The sequence below is a fragment of the Parasteatoda tepidariorum genome, chromosome 1, assembly GCF_043381705.1.
Source record: "Parasteatoda tepidariorum isolate YZ-2023 chromosome 1, CAS_Ptep_4.0, whole genome shotgun sequence".
NCBI classification, from domain to species: domain Eukaryota; kingdom Metazoa; phylum Arthropoda; class Arachnida; order Araneae; family Theridiidae; genus Parasteatoda; species Parasteatoda tepidariorum.
This window is the reverse complement of record NC_092204.1, coordinates 30,698,624-30,713,815: the sequence shown is the minus strand read 5'-3', so window position 1 is coordinate 30,713,815 and position 15,192 is coordinate 30,698,624. Positions and strand designations below refer to the sequence as shown.

The following is a 15,192-nucleotide window of genomic DNA, read 5'->3' as shown; positions in this document are numbered from 1 at the left end:
TGTGTGTATCGCTTATCCTTCTTGAGAAAGCTTTTATCCATTGTTTCCCATGGTTTTGAGATCTTTTCACACAGAATCAATCCATCTGGTGATTGGTCACCCCTTTTTCGGTTGCTTATAAACTTTCCAAAAGTCAGCTTTTTAACTGGATCACCATCATCCCTTCCATCCAGCCTTCTTATTCTATAGGATTTAATAGCTGAAATTATGTTTGGTTACTTGAATTTTCTGCATAATTCATAATTGTATTGAATGCTCCAAACACTGTTTCTTTTAACCGCTCTGAAGATGGCTTTGAGTATTTTTCTTTCAAACATTAGTAGTTTATTTTTCTCAGTTATATGCAGTCATTTTAGTATTAGAAATACAATCATGATAACAACAATAACCGGCAAGCAGTTATTGTTGAACAAGATGTTGATCTCATCATATTTCTTAGAGCTATTGTCCCAAACCACCCTTTTGATGAAAAAAATTGAAGGATAAAAAGCAAGCCATTCTAAATAACTGCAAGGATTGAATCTTATTTCTTTATGAATTGAATGATAACTTCATTGATGCTTGAAAAAGGAAAATTGCGAGTGGTTTAGCTATTCAACCGGAGTATCGAATTCAACCCAAAATTACCAATGATACAAGCTCGACTTTATATTCGAAAGAAAAAGCTGGTGTAAATTTCATACCTTTAGGAAAAACTGGGAAAGATGAAACGATTATGTTTAATGAGACACAAAATGAAAATTAAATTGTGCTTTCAAACAATTGTATTAAAAAAATCATATTACATTTTGTCTTTGAACCTACTGAAGGGTGGTGACAATTTAGTATGACATTAGAGTAACAAAAATTCCTGCCTTTTTAGCGTTTAAACGATAAAAACCAGTTTTTCAAAACATCGTCTCCCTCGTATTTTGAGGGTAATAAATCGAAATTTAATTTAAAAAATAGCGTTTTTAATCAAAGAAAAACATATTCCCCATCAGTTCTAAGATATAGCCCCGAAGATAAAACTTTTTGCTATGACATTATACAAAATTAAAATTCAACAAATGTTATAAGGCTTATCCGTTTTTTTCCGCTAACAAAGAAGAATATAAAGATACATATGATTCGGATCGTTTGACTTTATATTCGCCGAATGTGAATATTTTAACTATTGATTGATTAATGAAATATTCTGTTTGTAATAATTTTAAGCACTGATATCTTTTTTTTTTGCGGACTGTACTAGAAGAAATGCAACCAATTACTAAAGTAAATAAGAATGTGATTATAGAGTGGGAAGAAAATATTTTTAAAAAAGTGTCTGATTGGAGTTCTCCAAGTTTTGAAGAGAATAAAAGAAATAAAACTTATTTTCGTAAGGAATTCGAAAAATTTGATGAAAACATTATGGAAAGTGTTAGAAATATTTTAATGGAGGATCGGAAAGAACAGAACCAAATAGTAGGAGCAGAAATAGATATGATATTGGAAGTTAGTCCATGTGTACTAAACACAGAAACAAAAAGTGCAGTACCAAAAGACGAATTGGCCGACGGAGTTTCTAGAGAGATAGTAAAGGTGGTAGAAGAAAAGAAATATCGAGTCATCCAAGAAAAAGTTGAGATGAAAAATGAAGAAAAAGATGATTGCCAAGTCAATTTGTGGTAAAAATTGTAGAAGAAGAAATAGCACACCCAAAGTGCGAGAAAGAAGCATCATATGCAGATATTTTTTCGTCGGAAAATTGTGAAATAATTTTGGTTGAAAATAAAAAAGTTTGCCAGAAAGAAAAAAGAAATGTAAGGATTTCTGAAGCAAAATCTACTAAAAATCATGTTAGCACTGAAACATCAGTTATGGAAGAAAAGATGAAGATTGATTCCAATAAAGGTGGCAAAAATTTGCATGAGATAGTCGGTGATAAAATAGGGACTAAGGCATTAGTTACAGAGAAACATAAAATATTTTCGACTAAAATAGTATCGAATAGTGCAAAAGATAAAATTGAAACCAAAGTGGTTAAATTGCCGTGTAGGCATGAACAATTTTGTTCAAGATAGAAAACTTCAGGTAATGCTAAACAAGTAAAAATCTTTCATAAGAACTTTGTTAAGAATGGAAGTGACCAGTAAATGAGCCAATGGCGAAAAATCAATGCCAAAAGGAGAAGAAAAAAGAACTTCGATAGAATTAGCGTCACGCAAAGAGTTAAACTAAAATGGTCTCCAAATAATTTTGATCACAAATTTATAGATACACGATTGAAACGAAAAAAGAATCGATTTCGAGGAAACTTAAAATTTTTGCGGATAAAAGTAAAGATGAAAATTTTGAGAGCCAAATGTAATTTTGATCATGGTACCAAAGCGAACAAGTATAAGTGCAAAAGATATGTGCCATTTTGGAAAAATTACAGTGTTAATAAAGTAAGATTGAAGGAAAAGTTCAGTCATTGGTGTAAGAAACAGAAATCTAGTGTACTTGGCAGAGTTATTAAAATTGCCAAAAAATTAATCAGTGGAACCGGAAGTTTAGGAAAAGAATTGTGGTGATACAAAAAAAAGCTGGTAAAAGAATATTAACATCTACAGAACTACAGAAGTCATGGCACTACGAAATTCGTCAATTACCCCGAATTTAGCTTACGTTTAATGAGTGAAAGTAAAAATAATAATGAAAATATAATCTTTTATCGCCAAACGATAGCAGTAAAGTAAAACGATATTTAAGACATAGGTTTTTTGTTATTAAACTATAAAACTAAAACAGTTTAAATATTATTCAAGATAGGTTTTGTAAACTATTTCACTTCAAGTGATTTTTATTTAAATAATAAGATTTTTTTTTGCTATTTCTTTAGTTCTTTTGCTTTGTTTTAAATATAGTTTATATAATTTTAAATATTATGTCGTGATGTTATGTTCAGATAAGTCTTATTTCCTTATTCATATGTATGATTTACTTTTTTTTAAGAATTAACTCGTAAAGAAATTAGTTGTTATTAAAGTTTGAATTAAAGCTCTAATTAAGCTGGAAATATAAGATAAAATTGTATTGAAGTTTTTGAAATTGAACCAGTTAAGTTTAATTTTAAAAGGTGTTTAAAATGATTATACTTGAAAATGAAACATAAGTGTTAAGCGAATTTGTTTGTAGAGAAAAGTGTTCTTAAATAATGTTATTTGTTTTAGTTTTGTACATAAATATTCATAAGATTGAGTTGGAATCGAATTATATGAAGTTTAAAAAAGTTAAGTATATTGTTTGGATTTAAAACTAGTGATACCAAGATGAAAATAAGCACTTTGAAAAAAAATCTGGTTAGCTTCAGTCTTTAGATTAGGGGTTTTCTTTGTTGTATACATGTAAATAGTTATATTTCTTTGTATTTATTTTATGTGAAGTTAAATTTATATAATATTTATTTACATTCTAATTTTATTTTGAATATTTTACTTTGATATCAAAATTGAGTTACAAGTGAATTGTCTACTAATGTTTTCTACAAGAGTCTAAAAATAATTTAGTAATTTTAAGTTTTAAAGTTAAATATTGTAGATCATTTCTAACGTAAAAAATTGTATCTCGCATATAATTTGACAGTTAGAAAATCTAGTTTTAAAAGTTAAACGTTATGATTGTAACATAAAGCATTGGTTTCAACCTAAAGTTTAACGAAGTACACAAATAAGTTCATTAATAACTTTTCCATCTATGGAGAAGTTCTTCCAATGGGAGAGGAGTTATGAAGTCTAAAAATATTAAAAAAATAACAGGCTAGCAAAAGCGTAAATAAAATAAACTAATCACATAAAGAGATAAACAATAAAATAAAAGCAGACGATAAAATTAGAACAGCAGAGAGTTGTTGATATTTTGGAGGTTAGTTTTTGAATTTGATGTTTATACTATAACCCGTTACGGGTCTTTTTATGTTTTTTTGTAAGTTTATTCTAACCCGTTACGGGATTTTCTATATTTTATTGAAAGATTTTTAATAATCCGTTACTGGTAATTTAATGTCGTTACTGTATTTGTCATTGTGGAATAAATGTTTTTCTAATGAAACAAAAAACTGTTTCTTAATATAGCTTAATACGTTACAACAACCTGAAATAAACCTCAAAAATATCTTGAATTTTTATAAGGGTTGACCTGTTTACCCATGGAAAATTTGCATCGGCAGAAATAGGTGCAGAAAATTTAATGCTTTTTACCTATTATAATACCACTATAATTCTGAATGCACTCTTAATTAAATATTACCGTCCTCTAGTAATACCTGAGATTGCTGGTATTGAAGCTAAAAAAATGTTTACTTCCTTTTTTCAGTTTAGTTCAATTTAGCACGTAAAATTTTTCAAAACGAAGTAAGACAAAGCTGCCTACTTTCGACGTTTTTTGTAAAATATTATTCTAGTGGTAGTTAAGTTTATATTTCATAATATATTTTTGCTATTAATTTCCCCACCACTACATATAAAGGATTTAAAAGTTTATATCCAACGCCACTTGACTCCAATGTTTTCGACGATACCATACCCTCCACCTTATGAGGATTTTGAAAATAATTCTTTCTAGTGGTAGCGAACCAAAGTAGAAATTTTTAAAGCAAATGGATCTCTCATAAAACTTTTATCAGAACTTAAGAATCTAGCCATATGGCCTGCACTTTTATAAGTAATAATGGACATGTTACGCTAAAATTAATTTTTTTTTTAAATACTAAGACATTAATTTTGCTACCGTCTGAAAAGAAGATTTCTGAAACTACGGAAATTCCGTAGCAGTTGGAGGGTATGGACGATACGGACCGCTTCGCGACCCAGGAGCCCTGATCAAAAAGCAAGACAAGCAGCAGATCTTTCGTGGTGATTCTTTTGAAATGTTGGCAAAATTGCTAAAAATTCTGTATTTTTGAGTTAAAAATGTGAGGCTATGTAGTAGCTGGCAGTCCTGAATCTATAATTGCATTTCAATAAGTTTTTTAACACCATTTCATAAATATTTCACCATAAAGTTGGCAGGTCTGTCACGTGGTGAGACTATTAAAATGTTTGCAAAATTACCTAAAATTCTGAAAGCTTTGGTTTCTAGTTGTCTACTACTGAACTAATATCCTCCAAAAATCGTAGCAGTTTAGAGACCTGCATTTTTTTTCCAGTTTTAATCTGAAAAAAATTCGAACTACCACAGTTTACTTATTTTTGTTTTTCCTTTTAGTGTTGGATTCATCTGGGAAAATACCAAATGGTGTGATGGGTGGAAATCCTACGGCATTTGGCGACTTTGATACATGTCTTCAAATAGAATCTCCAAGTCGCAGTTTTCATGGACAGTATTGCCATATATATTTAGATCTACCATTGCCGGAGAGACCAGCGATGTCACCAATAGAAATGCCAGTAGAAATCATTCATAGTCTGTTTGAACCTAACACAGTAAATAGCTTTTAATGAGTCTTTATGTAACATAAGACATGATTGATTTAACCCGATATCATTTTATACATCTGCCATGTCACTTATTTACCTAACATTAAATACTTAATATTTTTTCATCCTGCAACATAATTGTTTTAACGACTTTAATTTCTAAATTTATTTCTGATTAAATTCATCTCTGTCATTTTCTTTCGCTTTCTAACTAATTAAATAATGGCGTATAACTTATCTAGATCTGAATGATATAAAAAGTATTTCATATTACCTGAGTATGTCATTCCCCTCCTCTTAAAGTTTAACTTTTAAGAGCGTTATTTTGATCTTCAGGCAATGTGTGATAGTTGTATTTTTTGATGAGCTTGATTTTATTTTATTTTAATGTAGGTTATAAAAATGTATATTGCGTCAGTTTGAGCTCTTAAAAAATAACTTCACCTCTGTAGAAAATTTCAAAGTTCAAGGTCCTATCTTTAAAAGTGTAAGCAGGTTTTAAGTGATTTACCTAAAGAAAACAGTAATATTTCAAAGTTTTGTTTTGCTTTATTATTAGTAAACCGATGCCTAGTTATAAACTAGTTTCCATGGGGCATTATTGCTTTTTAGAGTTATGCTGCGTCAAAGTTATTGAAAAATTCGGTTTTTAGTTTTTATCTGGTCTGAAAATTAAATTACATCACCCCAATTATTTCCTTACTGAATCTTAAATCTTTATTCAGTAATTTGTAATTTAATCAAGTAAATTTCCAAGCTTGTATCTCTGATATTTACTTGAAAGATATTTATATCCTTTCACTCTGTTTATCAGTTCAGAAACGATTATATAACGTTGTTAAATCTTTATGGTAATATGTGATAATTTTTTCATAAGCCTTGACTATCCATTTAATAATATTCGCTATCTAAGGGAAATGATTGACAACAAAAGCAGTGACTTGAAGGTTAAATGTATGAGCAACGAACGCCCCCTTTCACATTTATATCTTTAATTACATATAGAGTTCTTATAAAATCTCTTTATTTTAGCTTATTTTGAAGGGAAGAATCCATTGTCACTGTCCCGTAAATCGTAAATGCAACTTTTTTCTTAAAAGTAAGGCAAAGTCTACTTGTTCTTTCTGTTCCGCGTATTAGTAATTATTACATTTACAAAATGTATTAGTTAGTTTTTTTGAGTTGCAATGCTTTTTTGAGAAAAGTTTAATGAAAAAAATGCAGGATTTTTGAAAGTTTGAATCGCTATATCTGTTAAAAGCATGGATAACTCAGGAAAATTCTAGAAACTCCGAAAAGCAAGAATCCTTTATGAAAACGAGTGCATGTTCATAACTAGGCAGCAATATACTAATAATATAGCAAAACAAAACTTTGGGGTTATTGTTGCTTGAAATGAAATTTCAATGTAATAATGTAGACTTTGCAATTTTCTAAAGGAAAGAAAAAATTTTTTAGAAGCTCTAACTTGCACAATATTCATTTCTCATAACTTACTTAAATATAAAAAAATCAAACTGATCTAATAATAAATTATCAAAATGTTACATTTTTGCCTGATTTTCAAAAAAATGGCTTTAAATGCCTTTAAAATAATACTTATTTTATTTTTAGGAAATTAAATGTTGGAATATGAATTGCAAGGGACCTAGTAATAAATAAAAAATAGTTTATATTTCATGAGGATTACATCAATATCATCAACCCGCCCCCCCCAAAAAAGTTTTAGGTACTCCCCAAAAACTTTAAACATTATTTTTTGTTTCTAATTTTTAATGTTCCAAAAGTTAGAATTTAATGTATATTGATCTTAGCTATAAAATTAGTTTCTCTTTCTGAGGATGATAATAAATAAACTATAAATTCTATATTCTTTCCAAATAAAACTTTTTTGCAGATTTTATTTTAAATTTTAAGCAATTAAATGTTAGGACATTATTTGTCTGTGTTCTAATAATAAAAAAAATTCTCATTCCCAAAGGATGATATTCCCCCTCCTCTCAAAAGCTTTAAATTTTAAGTACATAAAAATAAATAAAATATTAGCTTGCATTGTTTTTTATAATTTAGAGGATATTCAGTATAGGTTTTTACTACTTTTTTTTAAAATTCTACGCTGTTCCTTAACATTGGGAAATTATTTATGTTGGTTGCTACTGAAAAAAAAAGTTCCCAAAAATATTGAGGTTTAATAACCCTTACACTATAACACTATGTCAGGAAATTTTTTGTTTAAGCATTTTCCACTTTCATTTTTTTAATTTCGATGTTAGAATACATCTTCAAGGCTGCCAACTTTCTACGCTTTTTGTAAAATTTACTCTAGTGGTAGCTAAGTTTATGTTTTATTTTTTATTAATTTAAATTTATTTTCCACACCGCTACATATAAATGATTTAAAAGTTCATATGCAACGCTACTTTGTTCAAGCTCCATCGCACAGTGGGCCAGCAACCAAGGTTTCGTAGCCAAAATTAGTATTTCGACAAAATTTGTTTCAGAATTTGGGGGTTTTTATTTAGGGGTTTTTATGTGCAAGTAAATTGAATTCATAGTTGAAATTTTGAAATACACTAAAAATACCAAAAAACAAAACAAAATGGCTGCTGAAATATGGTGAGCAAAAATAAAGTAAAAGTATAATGCGTTTAAATAATTAAATATAGCAATGAAAATATAATAATTTTCGTAATTTTATATTAAAAATGAAAAACGAATTATATTTCCGAAGTAATATTAAAAAATAACGCTAATTAATTAAAAATAAACCGAAAACATGAAGAAAAAAACAAAATTTTTGTTTTTCGGTATATTTGGACACCTTTGCAATATGAGCAAAATGGGGCAGGTTTTTTCGAAACAAGAAACATCAAGGAAGACAACAAACTTTTTGGAGATAAGTTTCGAAAGTGATTCAAACATTGTAAAATGTCAAATGATAAGATATAAACTATAAGTTTGTCAAGAGTATTAACTAATCCAACAAATTGAAAAATTGTACAACAATTTCAGACTAATTACTCTGATAAAAATGCAACAGTAAGGGGAAATTCCTATATATATATTTCTGAAATATAAATTTAATAGTTACATTAAAAAAAATGTTTTAACATATTTTTCTCTACATTATACTCTCTTCGGTCCAAAAAGTAAATTATAATGTTTGGAATGATTATGAATACTTAATTTGGTTAATACCTAAACACATTTTAGTTGAAAATTTAATTTTGACTTTTTGCTAAAATCATGGTCTTCTGGCCCACAGTGTATCGTGTTGAAACTTTTAAAATGTTAAAAATATTACCAGAAATTTTGTAAGTTTTTGTTTTTATCTGTAAAATGTTTTGTAAGCAGCGTAGCAGTTGGCAGGTCAGCATGTAGTAAAAGATATAAAATTAATATATATATANCCATGGTTTTGAGATCTTTTCACACAGAATCAATCCATCTGGTGATTGGTCACCCCTTTTTCGGTTGCTTATAAACTTTCCAAAAGTCAGCTTTTTAACTGGATCACCATCATCCCTTCCATCCAGCCTTCTTATTCTATAGGATTTAATAGCTGAAATTATGTTTGGTTACTTGAATTTTCTGCATAATTCATAATTGTATTGAATGCTCCAAACACTGTTTCTTTTAACCGCTCTGAAGATGGCTTTGAGTATTTTTCTTTCAAACATTAGTAGTTTATTTTTCTCAGTTATATGCAGTCATTTTAGTATTAGAAATACAATCATGATAACAACAATAACCGGCAAGCAGTTATTGTTGAACAAGATGTTGATCTCATCATATTTCTTAGAGCTATTGTCCCAAACCACCCTTTTGATGAAAAAAATTGAAGGATAAAAAGCAAGCCATTCTAAATAACTGCAAGGATTGAATCTTATTTCTTTATGAATTGAATGATAACTTCATTGATGCTTGAAAAAGGAAAATTGCGAGTGGTTTAGCTATTCAACCGGAGTATCAAATTCAACCCAAAATTTCCAATGATACAAGCTCGACTTTATATTCGAAAGAAAAAGCTGGTGTAAATTTCATACCTTTAGGAAAAACTGGGAAAGATGAAACGATTATGTTTAATGAGACACAAAATGAAAATTAAATTGTGCTTTCAAACAATTGTATTAAAAAAATCATATTACATTTTGTCTTTGAACCTACTGAAGGGTGGTGACAATTTAGTATGACATTAGAGTAACAAAAATTCCTGCCTTTTTAGCGTTTAAACGATAAAAACCAGTTTTTCAAAACATCGTCTCCCTCGTATTTTGAGGGTAATAAATCGAAATTTAATTTAAAAAATAGCGTTTTTAATCAAAGAAAAACATATTCCCCATCAGTTCTAAGATATAGCCCCGAAGATAAAACTTTTTGCTATGACATTATACAAAATTAAAATTCAACAAATGTTATAAGGCTTATCCGTTTTTTTCCGCTAACAAAGAAGAATATAAAGATACATATGATTCGGATCGTTTGACTTTATATTCGCCGAATGTGAATATTTTAACTATTGATTGATTAATGAAATATTCTGTTTGTAATAATTTTAAGCACTCGTCCCACAAACTTGTATTAATAAAAAAAAGTTTTTCCCTTTTATCTGAATATAAATTTTTTTTCTAATGTTTAGAGAAAAGATATTGCAAACTTCTTATTTATTTTTTTACTATTCTAGTTGATGAGTAACTTAGCAAAATTTGCTCAATATTTTTATATTGCTCAACCAAGATTGAATGCCTGCCTTCCATCATCCTGTTCAAAAAGAGACGTAGCAGCTTTGTTTTCTAACAGTATGTAAAATAATTTATTTTTTGTCTGTTTTTTTATTTATTTATTTACTTTTATGACATTATAAAAAGTATAAACATGACATTATAAAAGTATTTATATATAATAAAAAGTGGGGCACATCTAAATTTACCAAGAAGAGATTTTTTTTGCAAAAGAAAAACAAACAGCAGCATAAGTATAAAATATGTGCGTTTTTAATTTGCATTGATACAAAATTATTTTGACCAAGATCCAGGGCAGGTTTCTATCGATGCTAAGTGATCATACTTACGAAAAAGTTTTCAAATGTATTCAAAAAGGTATCAACACGATAATAAAAAACAGAAATTGGCTTAACCCTTTAACGCGAATTTTTGTTTAAAATATTTCTCATACTTTTTCTTTATTTTGTATTCATTTAGATTAAAGTTAGTGAAAAATAATATATATATCATTTTAATAATTTATCATTGTAAAATACAGCACGAATCTCAGGTGCCCTTTTCTACGTTAAATCTTCTAATCTTCTAAACACTGTTTACTTCCAAACAAATCAAATTTTCGTCGAAATTGCAATTATAGTTATTTAGGTGAGAAAACAGTTATTTATCATTCAAATTTCTTTAATTTTTAAAATCAAGTATTGTTAATTTTTTGAATATGATTAAAAAGAAATGTTTTTTTTTTTTTGGATTTTATATTTTAGTACAAATATAATTCCGATTAGGGATTTTTTTAGTAACTATTAGACTGTTTTTAATAATTAAAAATACTGAAATATATTTTTGCTTTTAATTAGATCGTCAGAAAGAAATATAGATGTCCAATATTCGTCAAAGGGTCAATCCAATAACAACCAAAATTTTAAATAACAATAATGCAAAAATAGATATAAAAAAGAGTAGTAGCATTAAATGAATTGTGTAGTTTTTTTACATTAGCTCAGCGATTCTCAACCTGTGGGGAGCGAGCACACTAGATGGGTGGCTCGAGAATATCCAACAGAAAATATTACTTGAAAAAATTCATTAACTGGATGAAAGGAAAGCGCACATACACATAGAAAACAAAATACATTTCGACATATTTAATAACTTATTAAAGTAAAACAACTTATTAAATGATGAAGGTGGGGAGCCAAAGGTTGCTTTGTTTTGAGGATTTTTCCTAATTTTCTAGTTAAGTCTGCGTGGCTGAAATTTTTTTTGTAACATCTTACACTTATCTCTAATACATATCATGTATACTTTTAAGTGTTAAATAAAATTTCATTTATTTCATAGTACAATTTCAAATTTGTAGCAAGTAACGAAAAATTACTTTAAAATGCAAATAAAACAAAAATCTTGAAACAAAATATCGCTAACTCCGCTAAAGTGCAGAGAACGTAAAAATATTATAAAAATTTAAAAAATACCAAAGTTCCACATTTGATTAAAATGAAATAAATCAATTGGTATTCCATTAAATCATTAATTTTTGAGAAATAATATACATACTGATTTATAATGAACTCTTTTATAGATTTCACGTTTGTTTCTGAAGGTGGTCCATGTGTCCCTAATTTGGCACCGGTGTCGCCCTTGGGAACATGCATATGGTCACCATTTGCACGACTTAAAACTATTAGTCTGATAGATTAATTCGAGTTAAAGTAATGTGGTTAAAGAAAAAAAAATATTCAGAAAACATATAATAACTCAAAGTTCAAAAGAATTTAAACACATATAAATTACAATATCTTCCTATACCCGGAAATTAGAACGACAACTGCAAAAAATTAAATCACTTCATACAATGGAGGCCATTTAAGGAAATCTCTGCCAATTCAGCCACGTGCACCTTAGATACAAGATTTACAATGCAGCATGGTCATCTTGTCATTCAAAATAAAATTATTTCTACTTTTGAGGGTAGGCTACGTTAGGAGTACTGGCCCACCTTTGGCTCACCCACCTTACTTAATCAAAACATACTAAATTAAAAACAAATTTAATAATTATTAGTGACTTCTTTGGGCCTGTTTTGCAGAGCAAAGTTTTTCGAGGTAAGGATTAATATTAGAAATAGCTACTCTCAGTTCAGTTTCTATATTGTGTCTTAAAAGAAGCCCAGCAGAAAATCCAGTTTCAGAATTTCCAGGTTATTGAAAATGGTAATAGAATGCGAAATAACCTTGTTTTTAGTGCAGAAAAACCATCCTCTACACCTGCTCAAAATTCAAATAGTGATTTATTACTAAATTGTCTTTTGGTTTCGAAACTTGTTGTGAAGTATATGAATTTCTCTTCTTCATCAATTGAGAGTCCTTCGGGAGTCTTATGAAATGGATCCCTAACCCCCTCAAAACTTGCTATCAGTTTGCCGTCAGCAAGAAAATACTTTTTTAAAATCTTTGCCAGCATGGCTTAATGATTTTCAATGGTTTCAAAAACAACTTTTACACGTTCTTCTTCAGCCTGATAAGTTTTAGTACAATCATCCACATTAGCAAACATTGTAAGGTTTTTTTGCTTTAAATTCCTGCCCCACAATTCCTATTTTTTACAAAAAGCATTAACTTTATCACTCATATCCAACATATGTGTATTTACTCCTTGGAGTTGAAGATTTAAGTTATTTAATTTCTCGAATACGACGACCAAGTAGCTCAATTTCATCACAAATCAACAACCACGAAAATTCTCGGCTTCCGGTCTGTTATCTTCTTTTATGAAAAAAGGGATTTCTCTTAATTCATAAACACGTTGCAAAAATTTCTCACGTGATAAACATCTTGCCTCGCAATTAAATAGCAACGCTGAATGTATTGAATGCGAGTCTTTACAAAGTGCGGAAAAAATTCTCGATCTCAGGGGTCTCATTTTTATATGATTTACTACGGTTTCAACCGTAGTTAACACAATATTCAAACTAGGACTAATTTCTTTCGAAGCCAAAGCTTCTCTGTGGATCATGCAATGTGTGAGGCGATTTTAGTTTTACAAGAGCTTGTATACTTTGGAATCTTCCGGACATTGAACGAGCACCATCGGTGCATACTCCGACGAAACTTTTGCATTCTATGTTTGCCTCATTCACAAAATCAATTAAAATAGCAAATAATACGAGCTCTGTTGTTTTGAGTTCTATTGATTAATTCTAAAAGTAATTCTACTACTGACGTGTTATCACAAAATCGAACTAGGCAATTAAATGAGCATCTTTATTACTATCTGTTGCTTCATCAAGCTGTATTGAAAACAATTTGACACGCAACTTCAAAAAACGCTGACACTATACATCTTCAGCTATATCACAAATTCGACGAGCAACAGTATCATTTGAAAGAGGTATGGACTGCATTTGTTTTGAAAAATTATCTCCAAACATAGTTCCTACAATTGCTGCTGGCCTTTACTTTACTTTTGTTTTGGCAGTTTATTTTAAAGTAATTTAAAGACAGAAGACAGAATCCAAAATACTCAATGTACATTATTGTTGTATACATTTTACTGTAAGCGGGGGGGGGCGATGAAAATGATGATTGAAAACTGGACCGCGAAAACTTAAAGGTTGAGAAACGCTGCATTAGCTCCACCATAATTTTTAAAAAAAGTACAATTCCTGATCCTTCAATTTGGCACTAGATTGAAAGATCAGAATGCAATCAGAATTTAATTGAACCAACACGACACGACACCATGACCAAGATTTGCTTACAGGTGTTTGAATTAATTATAAATGGAATTGGTCTCATTCCTCTAAAATAAACTACGAAATGAATATTTAAGAACAAATTTTTGATCACCGAAAATCTGGCCAAAGAATTAGAATCGGTAAGTGAACATATTGCGAAGCGGAGTCCACTTTTGGCAGATTAGGATAAGAATTTAACACTTTATTTACATATTTAACTTAAAATTCCATGATGGTCGGATAAAAAGAGTAATATATTTGTTTTTGAACTGAAGCAAATGTTCACGAGGCAATAACTTTTACTACCACCTTTATTTCCTTGAAAACATAAAAATGTCACTCCGAAGTATCGTCGTCAAATAAGAGGTTAATGACATTGATCAACTTGCACGGTCGCTGAAAAAGATTTTACTGAGTGGTAGTACACCAACAATTAAAGCTGGAAATACATTCTAAAGATAATTGAACTACTTAAACATAAAAGAGTTAACGAAGTTACTTGAACTCGGACTGATGCAGTATTCTCCTTCAAATGATGTAATGTCTTGGGCGACCGGAATTTGACAGAATGACACAGGTGGTAGCATACATAGTGACATAGGTTTATACATTATGGCTGGGGAGCTAACGAACTGGATAAGTAGGGTACCTCGATATTTGGAGCTTAGAGCCACCAACCGATTCATCTTATACTGGTTTGTTCTATGCTCAAAACTCATGAAGGAATAAGTTTATACTGGTACAAAATTAACGGGGGGAGATCCCCAGGATCAATAGTATATAAGAGTAAAAAAACAGTGGTACTATCATTTGTAATATTTTGATATGATACAATCTGACATGAAGAATGTGGTTACTGGGCTATATTTAATGCTGTCGTCTATTAAGAGCTAACGATCTAAACTAATAGATCACTAAATTTTTACTTTTTAGAAATTTTAAATAGGATTTAATATGTCAAAACACTATTATATTGCTACACCACTAAGAAAATTTTATCTCAATATTCGTATAGTTTAGCTGGTATGCAGATATTTATTTAACCTGTTACATACCCTCCAACTTATGAGGATTTTGAAAATAATTCTTTCTAGTGGTAGCGAACCAAAGTAGAAATTTTTAAAGCAAATGGATCTCTCATAAAACTTTTATCAGAACTTAAGAATCTAGCCATATGGCCTGCACTTTTATAAGTAATAGTGGACAAGTTACGCTAAAATTATTTTTTTTTGAATATTAAGACATTAATTTTGCTACCGTCTGAAAAGAAGATTTCTGAAACTACGGAAATTCCGTAGCAGTTGGAGGGTATGTA

At 29.5% G+C, this 15,192-nt stretch overlaps 2 protein-coding genes across 2 annotated transcripts in view; both read left to right on the top strand.

Moving 5' to 3' along the window:
* Positions 1-15,192, top strand: part of LOC107447194 (nose resistant to fluoxetine protein 6-like) — a 166,013-nt gene that overhangs the window by 95,010 nt on the left and 55,811 nt on the right. The gene's annotated exons all lie outside the window — the stretch shown is intronic.
* LOC122269658 (nose resistant to fluoxetine protein 6-like) overlaps positions 1,842-15,192 on the top strand; it is a 53,647-nt gene continuing 40,296 nt past the window's right edge. The window contains exons 1-3 of the mRNA XM_071178155.1: positions 1,842-2,016; positions 5,209-5,426; positions 10,105-10,219. Coding sequence (XP_071034256.1) covers positions 1,842-2,016; positions 5,209-5,426; positions 10,105-10,219 — 508 coding nt within the window. The remainder of the gene's footprint in view (positions 2,017-5,208; positions 5,427-10,104; positions 10,220-15,192) is intronic.